The 23,694-nt window shown below is 44.8% G+C and overlaps 1 protein-coding gene across 3 annotated transcripts; it reads right to left on the bottom strand.

Annotated features, from left to right (window-relative positions):
• Nucleotides 1-1,103: 1,103 nt before the first annotated feature.
• Nucleotides 1,104-22,443, bottom strand: NUP50 (nucleoporin 50). Of its 3 annotated transcripts, XM_029205522.1 has the most exons (8): nt 22,037-22,443; nt 17,059-17,137; nt 14,999-15,082; nt 11,094-11,280; nt 9,404-10,069; nt 7,342-7,423; nt 5,580-5,698; nt 4,205-4,574 (listed from the first exon to the last, which is right to left on the bottom strand). In XM_029205522.1, exons 2-8 carry the CDS (start codon nt 17,125-17,127, stop codon nt 4,372-4,374), a joined length of 1,410 nt encoding a protein of 469 aa, XP_029061355.1. In that variant the 5' UTR covers nt 17,128-17,137; nt 22,037-22,443; the 3' UTR covers nt 4,205-4,371. The 3 variants fall into 3 exon arrangements, with proteins under 3 accessions (XP_029061356.1, XP_029061357.1, XP_029061355.1); XM_029205523.1 differs by lacking the exon at nt 5,580-5,698 and having other exon boundaries at nt 1,104-4,574; nt 22,037-22,333; XM_029205524.1 differs by lacking the exon at nt 9,404-10,069 and having other exon boundaries at nt 1,104-4,574; nt 22,037-22,333.
• Nucleotides 22,444-23,694: the final 1,251 nt, after the last annotated feature.

The raw sequence follows: 23,694 nt of genomic DNA, 5'->3' as shown, positions 1-23,694 counted from the left end.
ATAAGAGAGCACAGATGTAGCCCAGTGGTTCTCAAATTTGACTTGTGTCAGAAACACCTGTTAAAACCCAGATGGCTGGTGATGAAATATTCTGGAATTAGATAGTGGTGATGGTTGCACAACTCTGAATATAGTAAAAACAGCTGAACTGTGCACGTTAAAAGGGTGAATTCTATAGTATGTGAATTATACCTCAATAAAAACCAGAACACATGCCTGGGCCCCTGCCCGAGGATCTGGCTGGGTGGGTGTAGGGTGGGGCCCCAGAGCTGGCATCTCTAACAGGTCCCTGGGTGTTGCCGCCGCCGCCCCCACGGACCACACTGCAGACCCACTGCTCCAGCCCGGCCATTCAGCGCAGCGGAGACGCACTCCTCTACACAGTACCTACCGCTTAGTGTCTTCAGTAGTTTCCGCCAGATGTCGTCAGTTCACGAAAAATACTCCGATGGGTAACTCAGTCTTTATAATATTTTCTTTACCAGGAGACACCTCTTCAAAACCAGCTAAGTGCTGAATAACTCAGGAACGTTTTAAAGATATGAACCTTATTCTAAAACTTTCAAAAGTATATTACAGTGTAATCTGTTAATGCCTTAATAGTGATTTTCTAAATCACCAAAAACTTAAAGTAACATAAACTTAAAATACATTTCTTCTTTCATTTTGATCCTTAGTTTTAAAATGTCCTCCTGGACACAGATCCCAACTCCACTTACTTGTGGAAGAAGCCTCGCCTGCCTCAACTCCAGTTTCTTTGGAAAGCCCACCCAGGAGCCCCTGTCTGGAAGGTTTGCTGCAAGCACTGAACAAGAGAATATATAAAAAGCCCCTAGTGCAATGCTTTGCACATTATCCAACGTAAGATCTGTTATTCCCATTCTAGTTTGTAAAAACGTGAATCCGACAAATTCCTGAATGGCCTGGAATTGGTCTCATCTGGCACAAGGGGTCTGATGATAAAAGGGTCCGGGTCTCTCCTCACCTCTTCTAGGCACTGCTTCTGCATGGTGCTTCCCCCGCCGGCTGGCTTGCCTCTTGCCTCGTACTAGGGCCAGGTGCAGCACAGAGGAACACAGAGAGCGTCAAACACTGTGATTCTGTTTACTTTCCATTTATTCACATTTCATGGATTGATACACTTCCTCAATGGGATCATTCAAAAACTAATACAAACTGAGATTACATTGTCCGACGATTCAAGTATTTTAGAGAACGATTTCCGATTTAAAGTAGAAAGCAAACAATTTATCCATTTGATTGCTGAGAAGTTTCCTGCCTCTGCCATAGCTGTGTCCGCGTCAAACGGAGAGCCCTCAGCCTGGACCATCATTGCCACCCGCCACCGACACACAGAGGCCTTGTGCTCAGAACACCGAGTGGGAAGAAAAGTTTTGACGGGCTCCTCACCGTCACCAGCTGGACAAATCCATTTCTACTGAAAAGCCCTCACTTCCAGAACGAGAATGGATCCTAGGGGTTTGGGAGTAAAGCCCTTTAGTCTGGAAATCTGCAAAGCCTTCAAATGCACTGCGCCTACATTTGGATTGTTCTGAAATATAAGGGTATCTGCCAAATGCTCAAAACAAGCAACTTGTTTACCTTTAAAACTAAACCAAAAGAGCTGTCTCAGTGAAAACTGGTTCTGAACTCTTGACAGTAAGGTAGAATGTTAGTTTTTTTTGCTCTACCCCAGAACAGGTAGATATTTTTTGGCATGCAGCATATCAAAAATACAATTTAGAATTGAAACTGTAAAACAATAATCCTTTTAAGGAAAATCAGTCCATAAACAGACCTGTCCTTCCATGGAAAACACAATCTAAACTTTAAAAACTGGACACGCGTTTTAGCCTGTAATTCTAACAGTGAAGACATTTACACACAACATAACATTCAATGTTTTGCTTAATGGGAATGCTCAGAAGGAGATGAACGAACAGTTTAAAAACAAAAAGGCCACTGGGATACTCAGTGTTTGTCGAGAGATAACACAATCTGATTTAGAATTAAAGATATATACACCCTTTAGGCCACACTTATGACACACTCTTTCTAGATTCTCAAACTAAAGACAAAAATTTTAGTCCACATTAAACATTTTAAAGCCTAACTGCTTTTTGCTAATAATTTGTTAAAAATAAATCTAAACCCACAGGGCAGAACTGAGGTGTTACACAGGGGATGAAAAGGCAAGCCCTCCAGGGGCCAAGGAGCCCCTCCCCCAGTAACAATACCGGGACTTAGAGTTTACAGTGAAATCCACATACGCGTATTAGGCTTGCCAGTGGAGACTGGCAAGTTCCTAAAGTGTAAGAGTGATTTTAAGAAAATGTCACATTTTGACTTACGGTGGGCACATCACATTTCCCCCTGTAATCTTCACGGTAACAGTACAGTCTTAGCAAGAACTTGCTGGGAATGTTAGGAAAAAAAAAGCCACACATATCCAGCAATTTAAAAAGAAACTATTTTTACCCAGGGGTGGGGGGGTGGATGGGGGTGTGAAGAGTTAATCCGATCATGACTTTCATGCCATTTTTGGTGAACATTCCACATCGCATGCAAAAGCAAGCAGAAGGATGCACTGAAGGGTCCCCGACGAGGTGTGTGAGCCTTACTTTCTGGTGGGACCCAGGAGCACGCGCAGCTAAGCTGTGACCTGCTGAGGTTTGTCCCCCGTATTTCCTCAGCCCGTTAGCAGCTGGATAACCCTAAGGTCAACAGGGCAGGGCCAGGGTTACTTTAACGGCATCCACCGCCTGTTGACTAAACTCCTCATGAACACTCCCAGTTGTAAAAAGAGCGAGCGAGGTGACCGCCCCTCCCCCCAACCTCACGCCACGCCCGGGTCGACGCCACCGAGCGCCTCCCTCTGTGAGTGTCCGGACGAGGTCGCACACTGGGCAGCGAGCTGCAGCGCAGGCGTCGTGAGACACTGGCGCGACTACCTGACCTCAGGTGCGTAAGAGTGACACATCGCAAAATGGATTCCCCGCCTCCTGTACCTCTAAAAGTTAAAGCTTTTCTTCTTTTTAAATAAAAGCAGCTGTACTATCTACACTGATTTTGACTTCTTTTAAAGTCAGAGACATCACGTGCTGAAGATCAGAATATACGCATGGGAGCCCTTGGGCACGGACCCTGAGCCTTTAAACAGGATCATCCGGTACCAGCATTAAGTGATTCATGAGGAATGAATGAAAGTGGACATTTAGAACTTTACCTCTAGTTCATATGACCAGAGTCTTCAAAGAACCCTGGTGTTAGTTACCTGACAGCTATGGAGAAGTGGCGTGGGTATTCGTGTGTGTACCCATGGCTCCCTTCCAAATGGACATACTGAATAGCTTACTCTTTAAAAAGTAAATGGAAATTTCAGTATCAAATGCAGAATACACTGCTGTCTAAAAGTTAAAGGCAACATTTACACACACAGTTTTCTCTTCCATTCCCTTATTGCATGTTTCCTGGCTAGTTCACACGGCTCCTGTGTAATAAAACCCCTATGATTTAATAAGTTTAGGTTTCAGATCCATAGGGTTCACCATGGGACAAATAACCAAGAGCATATTCTCTTCCTTTTGTTGTATGCTTTAACCCTTTCTTTTCTGTAAGGGTCTACAAACTACAAATTTGTGCTTTTAAATCTCATTCCTGGCAATCCCCCCCACCCCATTTGTCTCCAGGGGGATACAGAAGTAAGAGCACCTCATGAATAAACCTACAAGACCAAAGAACAAGCTACTCATTTCCGTTTAAAATGAAACAGCAGTTCCAGAATCACAGTAAAGCAGCCGATGGGGTTAGAGGCCAGCGTCCACACGGAAAAAGCTGAAGGCAAACATTCAGTGCTCACATTTCAGCTGTAAAATAACACAATAAAGCAAAGAAACATCTCCGCCACAGCACGGCAGCACGGTTCACGTGGACACACATCAGCCAAGCCCGCCAGAAAGAAGGCCGCTACAGGCAAGCTCCCTTCTGGACACACCGCCGTGAGAAGCCGCGCCGGTGGTGGCAGCTGACCCCAAACCCCTGGATCGGAAAAGCCTTTGGGAAATCTAATCGATACCCTGATTTCAGTCCATTAAGAAATCACCTGTGGTTAGTTTAATAAATGAACATTAAAAATCTTCCAAAAATTTCCTTTCAAATGTATTTCACACATTAGACAGTTCTTAAGAAGGGAGAATACAGTTTCTTGACACTCAACATTAAAGGTTTTATTGGCCATATTATTAATCTTCCTCACAAAACTTTTAAGTTATCTATAAGTCCTAGAATGTCAAAGTAGGAAGAGAAGAAGACTAAGTTTAGGGGGCGGTGGGGAAGCAGCAACTTGGCAACAACTCCTCAGCCGAAGTGTGTTCAGGCATCCTTTTTCTCCTGTAAAATTCTGTGCAGCTCGTCTGCATCCTCGCTTCTTTTTACCCGAATTAACATGGTAACTGGGGTGGTGGCGTTCTTCTCATCGATGGGTGGGTTTGGAACGCAGACAACGAGCACGTTGTTTTTCCCTGTGCGAGCACACGGCATATTGGGCGGGATCAGAACATTGAGCAGTATGTTGCCTGCATTTAAACACAGGGGAAAAGCGCATCAAAACATATAAACTATAGTCCGTGAAACTACAGCTTTAACAGGCTAAACATTAAACACCGGAGCAACTTATACTTAATGGAGCCACAGGAATGTCCTAAGGACGGCCACAGTTCCCTGCCAGACGCCAGCACGGTGTCCCCGAGAGAGGACCGTGGGCCTCTGGCAGGAAGTGGACTGGGCCTCCCCGAGGAGGACCCACCTTCTGCACACCTGCCCCAAGTCTCCCACAACCATGGCAGCAGCCCTAAACCAGCAGCGCTTTAGAACACACTGTGCTTTCTTGCACTGCAGAAAAAACACGCCAGCATGACGTGGAGGCTTCACTATGTCATTCGAACAGAGAACGGTCAGCAGAAAAACGGCTCTGTCAGAGGCCAGCACCGCTCACAGGGTGAGAGTGATGTTGCTATGATAGTATCACAAATTAGTCAAGTCCACGGGAAAGAAAACTCACAGAAGTTTCTTTCCAGGACACAGTCTGGTGTCGTCTGCCACCACCGACCACTTCCCCTTAGACCCGCCCTGAGCCCAGCCCACTACCTCTTCCTTTCAGAGGACTGTTTTAAGGGTAAAGCTGGAGGATGGGGTAAAGGGTGGACAGCAACGAGTTAATGAATATTTGGTACATAAAAAGGATTCCTTTAAACAGTTCATTTCCCTTGAGTGTTTACTAAACCATCCGATTTACCTGTAGCTTCTTAGTCACATACCTAGCACAAAGGAAACTGAAAACCATTTCGGTTACTTCTTGGCAATAGCTTTCAATACATCCAGGTTTTCTTATACACTACTACCCTGGTACTCGGCTAAATCTATAATCAGCAAGTACAGGAGGAATCTGGCCTGAACAAACTCTATTCCGTTCCAAAGAACACGTTAATATACTTGAAAGTCTCAGTGACTAAACCAGCGAAGGGCTTTTACATGCTATGTGATCATGATGACTCCGTGCCACCTGAAGAAAAGATACCCACCTAAACTGGTGTCTGCCCGCACTAAAAGCTGTGTCTTCTGATTAGCCGTAGGTTTTAAATGTAGGGTGCCTACACCCTTCTCTTTAAATTCATTGTCTTTCTTGTAAAATAGTTTACACCTACAGAGAAAAACAACAGGTATGATCAGACACTCAATGACAGATCACGACAGTCACACCGCTTTCTAACAGCCCCTGTTCACACTTGTGTGGAAGTCTGTTATTAAATGACAGCAGAGGAAGCTTAGGAAGAGCCTTCTACTGACCCAGATCAGGTCTGGACACAGGCAGGTAAGAGAATCTGGTGAGACAGGCTGGAGTCCCTCCATATTTTTTTCTATTATACAGTGGGCCCTATACAGCTCTTTAACGCTTCTGAAACCATCTTTTCTCAAAAGTCAGTCAAAATCACAGCCAAGCATCCCACACCTCCCTGACGTGCTCCTTCGGCCCTGAGCTCAAAAGAACTGACCTGGTCCTTAAAGAAGAGGAACAAATAGAGAACACACACTCTGCCACACAAACACCACCCCCCTTTCCTACTTCTTATTTTTGAATTCTCTTCAGGACTCCTTCAATTTTTGATCTCCCAAGATGTTGAAATAAGTCTGGAAAACATGCCTAAGCAAGGCCTAAAATAATGCTGTCAAATGTTTCCCCAGCCTCCTGTCACACATCTCCTTAGGTTATTAATAAACAAAACTACTGCCTGTTCCTTTGATTTACTCTGATTAGAAAAAAAACCTTGGGAATCCCCTGGTGGTCCAGTGGTTAGGACACGGCGCTTTCACTGCTGGGGCCTGGGTTCAATCCCTGGTCAGGGAGCTAAGATCCCACAAGCCGTGCGGCGTGGACAAAAAAAAAAAAAAAAAAAAATCTCAAGTCAGGGTCATTCTTTTTACCTCACCTGTGTAATTAAAATTTTAAACAGGCAAAAGGAATTGCTGGTGTCTTTTAAAAGTTCTCAAAAATAAACATCATTTGGGAATCCCACAGGATTTGGTGATTCACACTATAAAAATTGCTGACTTAAGTCTGCAATGTTTGTATTAGAAAAACACATCCAGGGAAGCTTCTAAAAGGGCACAAATGTTTTTCAGTAAATATCTTTGTTAAAAAGCACTAATTTCACTGAGAGATAATTCAAAATTTCTCTTCAGCCTTCTACTGAAATCAGCAGCTCTCATTAGACAAACAAAAAACAAAAACCCCAAACCAGCTCTCATCATTGAGGGAAAGATAAAGTATTTACACATCCTTAACGGGAAGGAATGGCTGCTATGGAGAACTTTTTGGCTGTGAGAAGATCCACGAAGGTTAATGTGTCTCTAGGAAGGAATCCGAGATGCCACCTAATTTAAGAGCAGAAGTAAAACCAAACCTCAAATCAGTGACTAGGTGACTGTCTTTGTAGGGGAAGGAGGAGGGGAAGAGGAGAAAGGAGAAAAAGGGAGAGAATGATGAGATGAGACTGGGGCAGGAAGATCAGAAAGAAAAGACTGTCTCTAAAGCACCTGAAAAGCAGAAGAGAGCTAAATTAACAGAAAAGAGTAGGATACGCCCAGCAGGAAATTTTTAGAGTCGGATTATTTTTAAATAAACAGGCTAAGAATTCTTCCTTGTTCCAATTCAAAGAATGGGCACAGCCTGACCCCAGGATGGGATGCCCAGTAAGTTCTGCAGGGACAATGTCACCTGCGCTCTCCAGCCAGAAGCCTCTTTCCACGTCTTTGCAAAGTGGAATTCCCGTGACCATTACTTACTTTTTGGAGTAAAAAGCATCGTCTTCTTTTACTTCAGTAACTACTACTTTGGGGGGCTCATCACTGTCTTCTTCATCTCCACCTTTTATAAAAACAACACTAACTCAGTAAGATGCAAATCAAGAGCTTGAAAATGTGACAAAAGAAGCTCCTTACCTACCCCCCCAACCTACAAATTCCATGTAAGCTGATACAGAAACTGAAACACAATCTAATCGTGCGGGGGCGGGGATAAGGAGGCACTCACTGGACTTCTGCAGAAAGCCTTTGAATCCAAGTGTCTGTGCTTGTATTCAGTGAACAGGCAAACTCACACAGGAAAACAACCAGTCAACACTCACATATACTCAGATTACCCACTGGGAAATAAAAATCTCAGATGGGCTTCCAACACTTTCATCCCCGAATGCTCCTGTGGCTGTAGCTGCATCACGCCAAGGAATAACCAATGAGAGCAACGACCAAAGACAATGGAGATAATAACAACTTTACAGGACACGTTGTCAGAGAAATTAGTCCAAAGCCAACTGTAAGCAATGAAGCTCTGTCTGGGCCACCAGCCCCTGGACATGCTGGTACCACGGGCACCCTCCCAGGCCGAGTCCAACAGCACTTCCCTTCACTCCAGTGCCGCAACCTCAGGGGAGAGCTAAGTCACTGCTGGACACAAATTACAATCCCCTTAAGGAGAAGGCAACTGCATAAAACTGACTAGCGACTAAGAAAAACAGTTCTGGTGCTCAAACAATTCAGGTCACAAGCTCATTTCGATTTTAAGAAGACACTCCTGAGTTAGGCCCTCCAGCGTGGGGCCCGGGCATCTTTTTTTTTGGTACGTGGGCCTCTCACTGTTGTGGCCTCTCCCGTTGTGGAGCACAGGCTCCGGACGCACAGGCTCAGCGGCCACGGCTCACGGGCCCAGCCGCTCCGCGGCATGTGGGATCCTCCCGGACCGGGACACGAACCCGTGTCCCCTGCATCGGCAGGTGGACTCTCAACCACTGCGCCACCAGGGAAGCCCCGGGCATCTGTTATTTTAACAAGCTCTCCAAGTCTTCCTGTGCGTAAGATGTGTTAACCGCAAGATAAGGAATAAGTGCTTTATGGAGGGGCATCCTGCTGAGATGGAGACTTAATTCAAACTCGACATCCCTTCCACAAGCGGCAGAGTCCCTGTGAGTATGACAGACTCTCCCTCTGTCGTATTTAGGGCAGAGAAGAGGGGACTTCTTTATTCTATGCTTTGCCCTGGAGGGCCCTTACCTGAGGATACAGGTGAAGAGGGCAAGGCAACATAAGGAGAGTTTCCCTCCGGGTAGGAAAACAGTATTTAACGGCCCACTGGCAATTGCAGTCTTCCTTCTCAAGGATCAATATGCCGATGCCTGAGAGATGTACTTTTAACTGCTTATAAGTAAGAGCCTACATACACACAGTTTGTTCACAACCACCATGTGGTGAAGAGGGATTATGATAAAACCCCTCTTTTCAGGGAGCTAAGAACCACATAGGGAGTGGAGGGGCTGGGATTAAGGCCTGGTTTGGGGCACTAACATGACACACCACAGAAACTTCTAGAAAGGTGGCTGCAATCCAGACGCATCTTGGGAAAACACTGTCAATTTGTTCCCCCACAGCTATGAAGTCTACCTTTTTTAGAGTATGGTTGTGCCGTGTGAATTTATTTATAAGCAAATCTCTTAAAAACAAACAATTCAGTGAACGTCCATCATGAATTTTTCAATAAAATACAACTTTTTTAATGGAAAGCCAAGTACTTGATAATTTTCAAAGTCACTATGCCAGATGTTTTTATATTATTTTTATTTTTATACTCTTAATCCTTAAAATAACCCTACCAAATCGGTCTTGCTCCATTTCATGAACAAGGAGACAGACTCAAAGGAGTTAATCAACTCTGTCCGGGATCACACTCACGTCGGGGAAATGATGGAGTTGTGACGCGAATCCAGATCCACCTTGTGCACAAGGCTACACTTTTCCCACCAAATACAGAACTCCCACAAACCTAGAAGACTTCCAGGGCTGACTCTGTGTTTACCTTTGCAGTCGCTGCCGCCACCTTCTGCTCGGCTCTCCAACGTTTTAGTGGAAAATGGTGAAGAAACTGGTTTACTCTGGGTAATATCTTTGCCAAATAAACTGGAGTTTCCAGAAGAAAATGAAAATCCAGTCAAGGGGCCAGAGTTTAAGGAGCCCAAAACAGAACTATCAATTTTCTTGCCGAAATTAAATGAGGCACTTGTTGCTCCTAGTGACGGGTCCTTGTTCTTTTCAGACACAGCCTCCACCTTCTTTTCAGACGTATCCTCAGTTTTGTTGCCATGAAACAAAAATGTTGACTCTTGCTGTAATTCTGTTGAACCAAACAGGGAAGGAGGCTGTGTTTCAACTGATACTTTGTTGGTTTCACCTTCAGAATTACTGCTGCCACTGTTCCCATGTTGCTGTTCGATGCTTGCTAAGTATTTCTCATAGTCTTTAAAGACAGGTGTCAGATCGCAGAGCGGGTTCGTGTTCACGTGCTTCACGATCCAGTCCCGGACAGAGCAGTTTAAGGCCGCCAGCTGCTTATGATAGGCATTCCTGGGGCGGGCGGCACTGGAGGGGAGGCCAGAGGAGGCAGGCTGCTGGCTGTCGCCATTAGTTTTGGGATTTGAGATCTTTTTATCGACCAAGGAGGTAGGGCCATTTACAGCAACAGACCCTACAGGAAATTACAGTTTTAAGAATTTATTCAGAAGCTGATTTAATTAAGTCATCTTGATTTTCATACCACTCTGTCTTCGTATTTTGTGCTTTTACTGTATCCCATTTTTGTGACAGTTCAAGAAGTATGTGCACATACAGTATGTGGAAACTAGTTATTACAAAAGTCAAATCAAACATATATATGAATATACCTATTTTTTACATGCTTGCATTAAACCGCTATAATTTTAAAATAATCTCTTCCTTCAAAAGGATGGCTTTTTTTACCTAAAACTGTCAAAATACTATGTTAGTACAAAACTTAATCCCCAAGGTTGTAAGGAGGAACATATATTAATGCAGTTAAAATCTTAATAGAAAGTACTTATCTTAATCACACTAAACATTCTGCCTAACTTAAATGAAACAGTATATACTCTTAGAATAACTAGCTAAGTATAATCCAATGAGTCAGGATCATTTCTAAGAACCAAAGATTTTAACCCATGATCCCATTCTCTGTTGTTAATCCCAAGACTTCTTGACCAATCCCCTCAAAACAGGATTAGGCAATCAACATGTCCTGGGCAAAATAAATCTAGACTGGGAACAGTAAGGTATGTGGCACACAGGAAATTCTTGGTACATTTATAATGAATGAGGGGGTGGGATGGGAGGCCTTTACAGAGGGTCTGCTAAGAGCTTCTTTTTCTCCTTTGACCCTTAGGTTGATTCTGAGGTCATTCTCATTTCGCAGTTGAAGATTTGGAGGCTCAAAGGTTAAGGAACTTCACCGAGGTCACACAGAGCTGGTAACTGGCACAACTGAGAACAGAACCCAGGTCTATTTTGGCCTGTGCTCTACCCAGTTACTCTGTAAAGAGCCAAAAGCTCCCTAACTTCCATCCCTTTCACCATTACCCTGTTTTTGCTCATACAGCCTCAGGAACCAGAAAAAGTACAAGAAAAACATCTTTGAAAGTTATTTTTCATAGATCCTCTTTACACAGATGTGACTCGGGGGAGAAGAACCTACTCACCAAAGGTGGCCTTGGTCCCGGTCGCTGTCCTTGCACTGGAGAAGGGAGAGGCACTAGTTATGCTGTTTCCGTTTGACAGTCCTTCCAAAGGCTTCCCTTCAGCGCCATTACCAAATCCAGAAAACCCTCCTCCTCCAGAAGGTATGACCAAACCTTTAAAATCTTTAAAGGCCCCTCCACTATCAGACTGAAGTATAAAGAAAGAGCACACATTAGATAACTCTACTTTTTTGTCTCCAAATAAGCAAGTGAGTGACAGTATCATCTTGGCTAAATAGTACCCAGAATCCTTATGCAACCAGCATTAAAGGAAACTACCAGCACAAGCAGAAACAGAACATGGATTTTACTCATGACAGCTTTGCAGCCCGAAGCTGCCTTCCTAAAACAGGAAGGACAGATGTAATTTACAGTGAAATAATGTTTTAAAATATATTTACGATATAAAAGGTTAAAAAGACTAATTCAAATAAATTGATGGACTCACCACCGAGGCACAGAACTGTAACTAAAAACACATTCTCAACACAACTAAACCCCAAATGAAAGATTTTTCATATACTACTCAAAGACCCTTTGCCTAAGGAAGTTGTAGAAACATCAAGTGAGGTTAACTAAAAGTACTTTACCCACTACTTATAATTTCCTAAGAACTTTTGCTGCTTTCAGCCTGCTTTCAGCATACAGGAACTTGCAAAGTTGACTGAGTCCCAATTCTAGATTTTCCGTTAGCTGAGAAATCCAGAGGCAACATTTTTTTTTTTTTTTTTGCGGTACGCGGGCCTCTCACTGTTGTGGCGTCTCCCGTTGCGGAGCACAGGCTCCGGACGCGCAGGCTCAGCGGCCATGGCTCACGGGCCCAGCCGCTCTGTGGCATGTGGGATCTTCCCGGACCGGGGCACGAACCCGCGTCCCCTGCATCGGCAGGCGGACTCTCAACCACTGCGCCAACAGGGAAGCCCCAGAGGCAACATTTTATTCCCAAGGTTTTCTCTGCTTTCTTTAGCAAGGTCATTCTCGCAGACCTATCCTGCTGTTGGTAGCTCTCTCCCATCTCTAACCCAAGATGCTCTGGAAAATGTTTGGCATGCCTTATGAAATTCTAACGCTGCTCTCTGCCCCTGGGCTGTGGTCTGCACTGTTTCTGCCTCTTCACTGTCACTTGTCCACAGCTGGCCTGTCCCTCTTTGAGCCTGTCTCCCCTAGGCATCTCGTTCTTCATCATGAGTTTGCACTCTTAGACGTCTTCTCATTTCCCCTGGCTTCAACCTCCTTGATGGGGAAATTTCTCAGAGCTGCACCCACCTCTCACACCACTTCCTGTTCTGAGTGGCCAATCAGTACACCTAGTGGTCTCCTAGAGAACTCCACTTGGATATACCACAGGCCCTTGAAATACATTTTTCTTTTTCCTTTTTTTTTCAAGAGATGTGCATGGCAGCCCAGATGGCAGGAGAGTTTGGGGGAGAATGGATACATGGATATGGGGCGAGTCGCTTTGCTGTGCACCTGAAACTCACAATATTGTTAATTCGCTATACCCCAATATAAAATAAAAAGTTTAAAAAAAAAAGAGAGATGTGCAATTTATTTGTTTATTTTTTTGGCCACACTTGGAGGCGTGTGGGATCTTAGTTCCCCGACCAGGGCTCGAACCTGCACCCCCTGCATTGAGAGGCAGAGTCTTAACCACCAGGCTGCCAAGGAAGTCCCGAAATACATTTCTAAAACAAAATCGATCACCTCCTCCCTAATGAAGCTGTCCCTCCCCCCGGTATCTTCTTCATGAAAGAGCCACCAAATGTAACTTGGCTCAACACCTACATCCAGCCAGTCACCAGTCTCAAGAACGAAATCAGGCCAGAAAAGAACTCGGAATAAAGAAAAACTGAACAGAGCCACCACAGAACATGCAGTTCTGTAGGTTTATTCCGAGGATGCCACCCAAGATGTTCAAACCAGCCTCTCCTGCCTGACAACAGATGTCCAGGTCACCAAGACAGCACTCACGTGTCTGGAATTTATTTGAGGGATGAGGACTGTACTGCGGAAGAGTTATTAAACATGGAGCGATGGCTGAATACTGACCACATGATTTCAGTTCACGAGTTATAACTCATCTTTTATCCTTTGGAACACAGGAATGAAACATTTTAATATACCATATTATACTAGAAGGAAAAACAAAATGGGCAACGCTTCTATTATTCTCAAAGGTATCAGCCTACCCACAGCTCGATCCTAGGGAGCAGACAACACTTTGAGAATATCCTGCATTTTCCTTTCTTACTTCCAACACCCACTTCCCTTGTTTCCTACTGCTATACTCTTTTCCCTCTTCATACTGTCACTCAGCTCAAATTTGTCTACATCTATATCTTATTTCTGCAATTGGATAAGTTCCCTTTAAGGTACAGATCTCTTATTTACTTACTTATTTTTTCTTCTTTAATATAAATTTATTTATTTTATTTAATTTATTTTTGGCTGAGTTGGGTCTTTGTTGCTGTGCGTGGGCTTCCTTTAGTTGTGGTGAGGGGGGGGGCTACTCTTTGTTGTGGTGCGCAGGCTTCTCATTGTGGTGGCTTCTCTTGTTGTGGAGCACGGGCTCTAGGCGTGTGGGCTTCAGCAGTTGTGGCACATGGGCTCAGTGGTTGTGGCTCGCGGGCTCTGGGGCACAGGCTCGGTAGTTGTGGTGCATGGGCTTAGCTGCTCTGTGGCATGTGGGATCTTCCCGGACCAGGGCTGGAACCCGTGTCTCCTGCACTGGCAGGTGCATTCTTAACCACTGTGCCACCAGGGAAGTCCCAGATCTCATATTTATTATCTTTTTCTATCTCCCATGGTCTACACCAAGGATTTTCACAAGTGCACTAGGCATTTTAAAAAGCATTTATTAACAACCCAATCAAAAAATGGGCATAAGATCTAAACAGACATTTCCCCAAAGAAGACATACAGATGGCCAACAGGCACATAAAAAAATGTTCAACATCGCTAATTATTAGACAAATGCAAATCAAAACTATCAATACAATGAGGTATCACCTCGCGCCGGTCAGAATGGCCACCATCAAAAAGTCTACAAGTAATAAATGCTGGAGAATGTGGAGAAAAAGGAACCCTCCTACACTGTTGGCGGGAATGTAAATTTGTGTAGCGAACAGTATGGAGGTTACTTAAAAAAACTAAAAACTACCATACAATCCCACTCCTCGGCACATATCCGGACAAAACTATTGATATAATTCGAAAAGATACTTGTACCCTAATGTTCACTGCAGCACTATTTACAAGAGTCAAGACAGGGAAGCAACCCTAATGTCCACTGACAGATGACTGGATAAAGATGTGGTGTATATATACACAATGGAATGTTACTCAGCCATAAAAAAGAATGAAATAATGCCATTTGCAGCAACATGGATGGACCTAGAGAATATCATAGTAAGTGAAGTAAGCCAGACAGAGAAAGATAAATATGATATCGCTTATATATGGAATCTAAAACAATGATACAAATGAACTTCCCTACAAAACAGAAATATGACTCACAGACTTAGAAAACAAACTTATGGTTACCAAAGGGGAAAGGTGGGAGGAGGGATAAATTACGAGTTTGGGATTAACATATATACAACACTACTATATATTAAGTAAATAACCAAACAAGGAATTGCTGTACAGCACAGGGAATTATACTCAATATCTTGTAATAATGAACTTAACAATGAAAAACCATCATATGTATTAAAAAAAAAAGACATTCTTAATAGATTACATAAAAGACAATAACTAAAAAAAAAAAAGCATTTATTCATCTGACTGCTCCCAGAGGTGGAAATATTCTACGGCTCAGAAATCAAGTTAGTATTTAATACCAGAAGCTGTAAGAAAACACTCACTTCAAATCCAACATTCCTACGCTTTGCTTTCTTTATGGCTCTATTCTTCAAGACTTCCTCACTGGCCACCGAGAATGTTCCCACCTGCAGGAGTGTACAAATTAAACAGCAACAAGATAAGGTCAAAAAGGAGATAAAATGCTGAACAAAAAAGCTAGACCAGACAAACTGATCGATATCTTCTGGTTTTTGTTTTGGTTTGGTTTTTTTTTTCCAGTACGCGGGCCTCTCACTGTTGTGGCCTCGCCCATTGCGGAGCACAGGCTCCGGACGCGCAGGCTCAGTGGCCATGGCTCACGGGCCCAGTCGCTCTGCGGCGTGTGGGATCCTCCCAGACCGTGGCACGAACCCGCGTCCCCTGCATCGGCAGGCGGACTCTCAACCACTGCGCCACCAGGGAAGCCTTCTTCTGCTTTTTAAGTAACACAAATTATGGAGAGGGCACGTTAAAGTTTACGTCTAGTATCTTGTGAATTCCAGTGCTAGTTAGGCGAATCAGAAACCTTCCAGAAACTACAAATCCAGACTTTATCACAATTCAGAGACAAGAGTGCATACATCAAAGTTCTAAGAAGACCAAGGCCATCAAAACTTTGGTGCAAAGCTGTTCATGATCAATTCTTCCAATATTTCAAACATATTCAAAGACATTACCCAGATGCCCAAATCTAATCTCTTACAACTATGGTTTTCAAACATAAATTTTATGTTCATAATACATATTATTTTAAAGAAGAGCTTCCCCCATTTGTCCATGATCCAGAAGACCACTGAGACGGGGACTCTAAGTAGCCTGTTGGAAACCTGCTGAAAATCTTTCGCTTTACTTCAACCCTTCTTTTTACCCTGGAGGAATGACATAAAATATTTTCTGTAAAAAGTTCTCATCTGTACTTATTTCAGATAATGCTAAACTTAAAGAGATCTCTACACCCACAGAAGGGACCATTTGGCTACACCTGACCCAAATTAAATGTAATGTCCTTCCACACTCATTTCATTAGAATCTGTCCAAATGGAAGTTTTTTCATTCCTGAAGTATTTTAATGTCAAAACAAATCATTATATGGTAGGCCCAGAATGTAACTGTGCCTAAAACCTGGAAAGAACTAAAGTTACCAAACACTTGCTTAAAAAGTACCAAGTCAGTCAGAATTGTTAAAAGCTCTTTTAAAAGCCCATACTTGTGATTTTGGTTTCCCCAAACATAGCAGTACACATATTTGTAAAGGAAAAAATATTAATATTAGAAAACAGATGGAGAAAGAAGGAGAAGAGCAGCCTAAGAATTATCTTGGAAACACTTTTGCAAACTCTTGAAAATACACGTCTGTTTTGTAACCTAGCACACGTCTACTAACTGGAAAGGCTAACTTCGTGCAGGCTTCCTTAGCGAACTGGCCTGGGAGCATCAAACTGCTGATGCGGCACTTTAGAAGTGCAGCCGTGTTCTATTCTTTGTAAGACAAAAATTAAAAGATTTCCTCAGGGAAGACCATTTTTATTTTGTTAGGAAAGAAACTAGGCCATCTAAATTCTATTCCTATTAACGCAGTTGTTGGGGGGTGGGGGACGGGGAGTGTCTTAAGAATATGAAATAAAATGGGCCTCCAAGAAGCATTACATTACAGTAAAGGAGGCGACCTCAATCTTCTAAAATCTAAAACTGTGAGCATGGCAGACTAAGACAGTGGTGGTGAACCACTTTTCAAGTTTGAGTGCTGGCACTGTGCTAAGTTTATGACTAGATCATTCACTCACCCTACAATCTGGGCTAAAACCATGGGCTTAGAATGCTCCAATGAAATGCTACATGAAATTCAGGAGGAAGGTGCTTCTACAAAGGAGCAGAGTATTTAGGGAACAGTTGCTAACAGAAAAGCACACCCAAATGTCATCAATTTCTAGACTAAGTACAGATCATAAGAAACCAGACTATTTCCAGTTCTGGATGTTCTTAAAAAGGCCTTTTAATTTTACCAGTGTCTCCATGAGGAATCCCAAAATGAATTTAAATTTGGAAGTACAAGGAAATCATTCTTAGGGAAATTATTTCTTACCTCTTCTGCTTCATCTTCTTGATCCCAATTCCTATCCGTCAATTCCTTCTCGGCAATTCTTTTGGCCATTTTTTCGAACCTAAAAGCAAAAAGATTAGAAGTAGTAAGTTTACTTTTCTAGAATATGATTTAACTCTTACAAAGAATTTTTAAAATTCACTCTAGCATGAAATGAGATAAAAACATTCCTGATACCAGTGGGCACTGCTTTAACGAGAACTCTGTAGCACTGTGGGGCTCCTAGTGTCACGAATCCAATAAAGATTACTGGAGGAGGCAGTGAGGTCCTCTAAGGCACAGTGAACAATATACTAAATCAACTGCATTTGAAAAACTTACAATGAAACACTGATTTTTAAAAACCAGAAATCTAAAGAACTGAATAATAATCAACAAATACTTAACTAACTTATTCCATGCAACTTATACTTACAGAGTCTTGCTACAGGCAAGACATTTTTAATATTTAAAATTCTCTTAAGGATGACAAAGTACAACCTTAGTTAAGAATTTGAATAAGGTATTGGAACTACCTTCCCAACATGAGTACAGATGGTCCCTGACTTACAATGGTTCGCCTTGCAAGTTTTCAAGTTTACAATGGTGTGAAAGCAATACGCATTGAGTAGAAACCTCCTTTCAGATTTTGATCTTTTCTCAGGCTAACAATAGGCGGTATGATATTCTCTTGTGATGCTGGCCAGCGGCAGCATGCCACAGCTTCCAGTCAGCCAGCCACGCCATCACAATTGATATACTTACAACCATTCTGTACCCATACAGCCATTCTGTTTTTCATTTTCAGTACACTACTCAATAAATTACATGAGATATTCAACACTACTATAAAACAGTCTTTATGTTAGATGATTTTGCCCAACTGTAGGCTAATGTAAGTGTTCTGAGTACATTTAAGGTAGGCTGAGCTATGATGTTCGGTAGGGTAGGTGTATTAAATGCATTTTTGACTTACAGTATTTTCATCTTACCATGGGTTTATTGTGACGAAACCCCAACATATGTTGAGGAAGATCTCTATTCATTTTTAGGCTACAGACAAGTTGATAGTAATCTATTTCCCAAGACTGAACATTTAATTACCCCAAATTGCATATTTCTAAGCTAGGACATCATTTAAAAGTTTAAAATATGATTAATATGGATGTGTTAACATTCCTAGAATTTTTAACTCTTCAAAAATAAGCCATCAGGGCTTCCCTGGTGGCGCAGTGGTTAAGAATCCACCTGCCAATGCAGGAGACACGGGTTCGAGCCCTGGTCCGGGAAGATTCCACATGCCGCGGAGCAACTAAGCCTGTGCGCCACAACTACTGAGCCTGCGCTCTAGAGCCTGCGCGTCACAACTACTGAGCCCGCACGCCTAGAGCCCGTGCTCCACAAGAGAAGCCACCACAATGAGAAGCCCGCGCACCGCAATGGAGAGTAGCCCCCACTCGCCGCAACTAGAGAAAGCCCGCGCACAGCAACGAAGACCCAACACAGCCAAAAATAAAAATAAAATAAATTTATAAAACAAAAAAAAGCCATCAGCTCAACTCCTCAAAAACCATGGTGTTACGGGGAGGAATAAGAGTCAGGGATTGACAGTATTATCTCTACGAGCACTTATTCAAGGTGGGTATTTGTATCCATCCCTTAAAATTTCCAATTTATTTTGTGATCCTAAGATCATAAATCCTTTGCTATTAAAAACAGAAACAATCAATGGAGAGCTCCACTGTGAGTGCTGTGCTGGATTCTTCCCTACCTTACCAGTTAAATGGACCAAAAAACTCCATTTCCTCTGCTACTTACCTTGCCCAGGAATTTATTGATTAGTTTCGAACACTAGCCAGCATTCCTGAAAACCAGCCTAGCTTCCTTCCTATAGTCCTTCCCCAGTCTCATTTGCCCTCAACACCACAACCCACCAGAGTAAGTTTCTAGAACCTCCGGGTCATTAAGATACAAACTTACACAACAGGTCTCTTGCCTTCCAAGATGGCCCCCACTCTGTCTATGGAGTGTGTATCTCCCTGAATAAATCTTTCACTTTACTACGTCTTGCTCTTGAATCCTTGCCTGCACAAAGCCAAGAACCCACACTGGGCGGCCATCCCAGGGACTCAGACATGACTTGGGATGTGACCATCCTCTCGCACCCCACTCTCTTTCCTGCAGCATCTTTTCTGGCACCCAATGCGGGGCCTCAAAGGCCATAATCTCGATCCACCTACTGGGCTATGGCTCCCCTCTGAAGGGTGGCTGGGCCTTCTCCTGAGCCATGGAGATTCGAGTAGCCCGTTAAGTGGCAGCTGACGTTGCCTGCAGGGTCTGGCAGAGAGCAGCTCTCTGGCCGTGAAGAAGCGCACTGAAGCCAAGGCTTTTCCCCCTCAGTCTTTCTCATTCTCCTATTGCTCTATCTCTTTGGACTTGAAAAGATCCACCCAGACGACCACCAAACATCCAAATTAAGACTGTGCGGCAAGTAACTGACAACTCAGTTGGGTCTAAAGAACTCCTGCCAGGGGGCTCATCTGGTGGCGCAGGGGTTGAGAGTCTGCCTGCCAATGCAGGGGACATGGGTTCCAGCCCTGGTCTGGGAGGATCCCACATGCCACAGAGCAACTAGGCCCGTGAGCCACAACTACTGAGCCTGAGCATCTGGAGCCTGTGCTCCGCAACAGGAGAGGCCGCGATAGTGAGGCCGCGCACTGTGATGTAAGAGTGGCCCCCGCTTGCCGCAACTAGAGAAAGCCGTCGCACAGAAACGAAGACCCAGCAGCACAGCCAAAAAAAAAAAGAACAAACTTACACATCACCCATTGCATGTTAGTATCTATAAAATAAAATTCAAATGCTGGCATTCCAAAGTCCTCAAAAATCTGACCCCCTGTAGGGTAATCACATAGGGCCTTTCAGCTTTTAATACTCTTCTAATAATCTCTCAATTTTTCTTTTACAAGTGCTTCTTTCTGATTACAGAATAAATGGTTTTAAAGTCCTAAATTCTAAAACATAAATGAGAATTAACGTAATTTTCATTCATTACCTGCAAATCTTCTTTTTTAATGCCTCCCTCCCAAACACTTGGTCAAGTTTTGCTATTAATCTTTGTCATCCAGAAAACAAACAAGGTACCCTTACACATAAATCCTTACTAAACTTGAACTGTTCAGAGGCCAGGTCTCTGTATGGATTCTTTTGGGCCATTTTCCTACTCAGTAACTAGCACCTCCACCAGAGGGCGGAAGAGGGGAGAATCTGAAACAGGCATTTTTTTGCTATCAACTATTAACTTAATAACTTAATAGGTATTAAGATTAACTGGCAAAAAGGGGTGGAGGTGAAAGCGCGACACCTGTGATAAGCGTAAAATTGTAACACCTAACTCATATCCACAACTGAAGAGACAACTGGCATACTGAAACAACCTAAATTAATGTAACTGCTTCTTGTTCCACCATATTTATCCCATCAATGACTAACCAGAGGGCGGGTATCTTTGTTTCACTCACTCATGTACCTCAAATCCACTCCCCCCCCGCCCCCCCAATGGCTAATGGTCCGGCTGTTGCAGAATCAGAGATCTGGGGCACGATGTATTTGAGAAAATACTACAAAATGCTAGAATACAGTTTGGCCATTTTGTTGCTGGAGACCTTGGGCAAATTATTTAATTTTTGTGCCTCAGTTTCTTCATTTGTAGAACAGGGAGGTGTTGTGAAATTTAAATGGGATACACAAAAAGCTTAGTTTAGAACAGTGCCTGGAACAGAGGAAGGACTCAATAAATATTATTAATGGAACAAGTTTTGTTAGAAGCAAGGGCTACAAAATACTACTTCTCCTCCCTAACTTAAAAGTTGTAGTGTGGAAAAAGAATTAACCTGAATTATGAGTCTGGCTTTAAAAAATACGTTACCAAATCCATATTTTATTTCAAAGCATGATATTTCAGACAATAATCTTCTTTTTATGCCAGAATAGAAAAAGGAAAAAAATCCCTGTGAAGTACTTAACACAAAGTCTGGCAGCTAGAGTCTTATGTGCTATACGAAGAACTTAAAAAACATGTGGGCTTGTGGTTTAAAAGGCACCAAATTATGAAATGATTACTAGGTATGAAGCATACCTTGTGACAGCAAACTGAAACTTTTGGTAATTGGAGAAAACTATTTGTGCCCGACATAGTGAGGTATGCGATCTCTACCACCTGGTGCTGCCACACCCTTGGGGTTTAACTTCAGTCCACATCAGTTTTAAGATGGAAACAGATTTGAACATACTCGACGGTGTGATGCCCGGAGGAAAAAGGGAACATGGGGCCGGACCCCGGAGGCTGAAACGCTAAGGAAAAACGAAATCTCTAACACTGCTTCTTTTTTTTTTTTTTGCGGTACGCGGGCCCCTCACTGTTGTGGCCTCTCCCGTTGCGGAGCACAGGCTCCGGACGCGCAGGCTCAGCGGCCATGGCTCACGGGCCCAGCCGCTCCGCGGCATGTGGGATCTTCCCGGACCGGGGCACGAACCCATGTCCCCTGCATCGGCAGGCGGACTCTCAACCACTGCGCCACCAGGGAAGCCCTCTAACACTGCTTCTTAATCGGACAGCCTAACGGGTGATCAGTGGCCTGAGACTGCAATAAGAAAATGAAGCCAGACCAAGTGGGTGGTGGAAGGAGCTAAAAGAAAGAGAAGAGTACCGAGAGGAACCGCTAGGAAATAAACCGAGGGGGCCTCGCCAGGACGGTCCCTGCCCGTTCCGGCTCCTGCCTCCACCAGGGCCGCAGGGGCCCTGCGCCCGGGCGAGCCTTACCCAAGTCGGGCCCCGCACCCAGCTCCTCCCTCCCAGGGTCCCCATTCCAGGCCCGGGTCCCGCACCCGGATCCCGGCTTCCTCCTCCCAGGCCCGGGCCCCGCACCCCGGCTTCCGCGCTCGGCCCCCGCCCCTACCGCGCCGCCCGCCCGCCTCTCACCTCGCCGGCGGCAACCGCGGCCCTCGCTGGGTTGTGGGTGCGGCGAAGCCCGGGTGCGTAGCGGCGAGCAGGTGCGAGGTCGCGGCCGCGGCGCTCGGGTCTGAAGCGGCGCCCGGTCGCTTCCGGTGCTCTGAGAGCCTCGAAGGATTCGGTGGTCGGCAAGCCCTGAGACTCAAACACCATGTCCCTCGGAGACCTCGTCTCTCTGCGTTGGGCAGTGAGGGGGAGAGCCGTCCGTTCAGCAGGAGACAGTTGGGAGAACGGCTGCCCACACGCCCCACGCCGCCATTTTCTAACTCGAATCTACCCCTCCCGACCAATTCGAAAAAAAGGGAGGAAAGAAACGCCCGCGTCTAGCTACTACGCAAGTGCGCCGGAGCGTTGGTTTGCAGCTCCTCCTACGGCGGTAGCGGGGCGTCACGCAGCGCATGCGCCCAACTGCTTTGAAACGGCCGCCAGAGAGCTCCCCTCTCACGCATGCGCGCGCGCATGCGCGCACTCCACGCGCCGGCCTCTAGGACAACGGGTGCCGGCGGCCAGGCGTTAGCGCGCGTCGGTCACGTGTCGGCGGCCGTAAGCGTTTGAGACGTCCGCTCGCGGGTCGCGGCTGGTGGTGGGCGCGGCTGGGAGTCGCGAGGCGCCAGGGAGAGCGTGGTCAGTTAGGGAGTGTGGCCGGGGCTCGTGGTGTCCGTGTATGGTGCTGGAGGGCTGAGGAGAGATAGGCCGTGACTCCCAGAGACGTGAGTGAATTCGGGTAGCGTCACGGCGGGACCTCGGCGCCGGGGGTCCGCGACGCGCCGGCTGCGGATGCTCGGAAGGCCTGGGATTGCGGAGCCGGGAGGGACGGCCGCGGGCGTGGATGAGAAAACCGGACCCGTCCGCCGTTCCACGGCCACCTTGTATTTGTTTTCCGTGGTGGGTTCCCTAGAGGCCAAGTAACTAGCCATTTGAACACCTAGTCGGGGTCAACGAAGATGAAGTCTGCAAACACATTTTTAAACTGTGGGACTAATACATGTGTCCAGTGTCAGGATTTGTGTTCGTGTGCTTTTATTTGATTACTGCAGTATAGCGTCTCAAATATCACGTACAGTAATAGATTAAGCTGTACAAAGCGGTTCAACTTTAACTCTCCTTGCCTAACGGTTAATAGGACACTATGGGAATTTGACCCATTATTAACGCATCAGGAAAGTTGCTTCAGAAAAGGAACATTTTGGGACTTTACTGGTGGCGCAGTGGTTAAGAATCCGCCTGCCAGTGCAGGGGACACGGGGTCGAGCCCTGGTCGGGGAAGATCCCACGTGCCGTGGAGCAACTAAGCCTGTGCGCCACAACTACTGAGCCTGCGCTCTAGAGCCCGTGAGCCGCAACTACTGAGCCCACGCGCCACAACTCCTGAAACCCGTGCGCCAAGAGCCCGTGCTCCACTCGCCGCAACTAGAGAAAGCCTGCGCGCAGCAACAAAGACCCAACACGGCCCAAAATAAAAATAAATAAATGAATAAATAAATAAAAGAAACATTCTTAGAGCAGTGGTTATTAACCTTTTTGGGGAGGAAGGGTTTATGGATTACTTGAAAATGCGAAGAAAGTTTGTGCATACATTCATGTAGGAAACCAGTTTGCACATAATTTCAGGGTGTTTGTGAGTCCTC

Source organism: Monodon monoceros, unplaced genomic scaffold (genome assembly GCF_005190385.1).
Source record: "Monodon monoceros isolate NGI ecotype Baffin Bay Population unplaced genomic scaffold, NGI_Narwhal_1 Super_Scaffold_6, whole genome shotgun sequence".
Taxonomy (NCBI): domain Eukaryota; kingdom Metazoa; phylum Chordata; class Mammalia; order Artiodactyla; family Monodontidae; genus Monodon; species Monodon monoceros.
The sequence above is the reverse complement of the archived record's forward strand: the minus strand, read 5'-3'. Positions and strand labels throughout refer to the sequence as shown.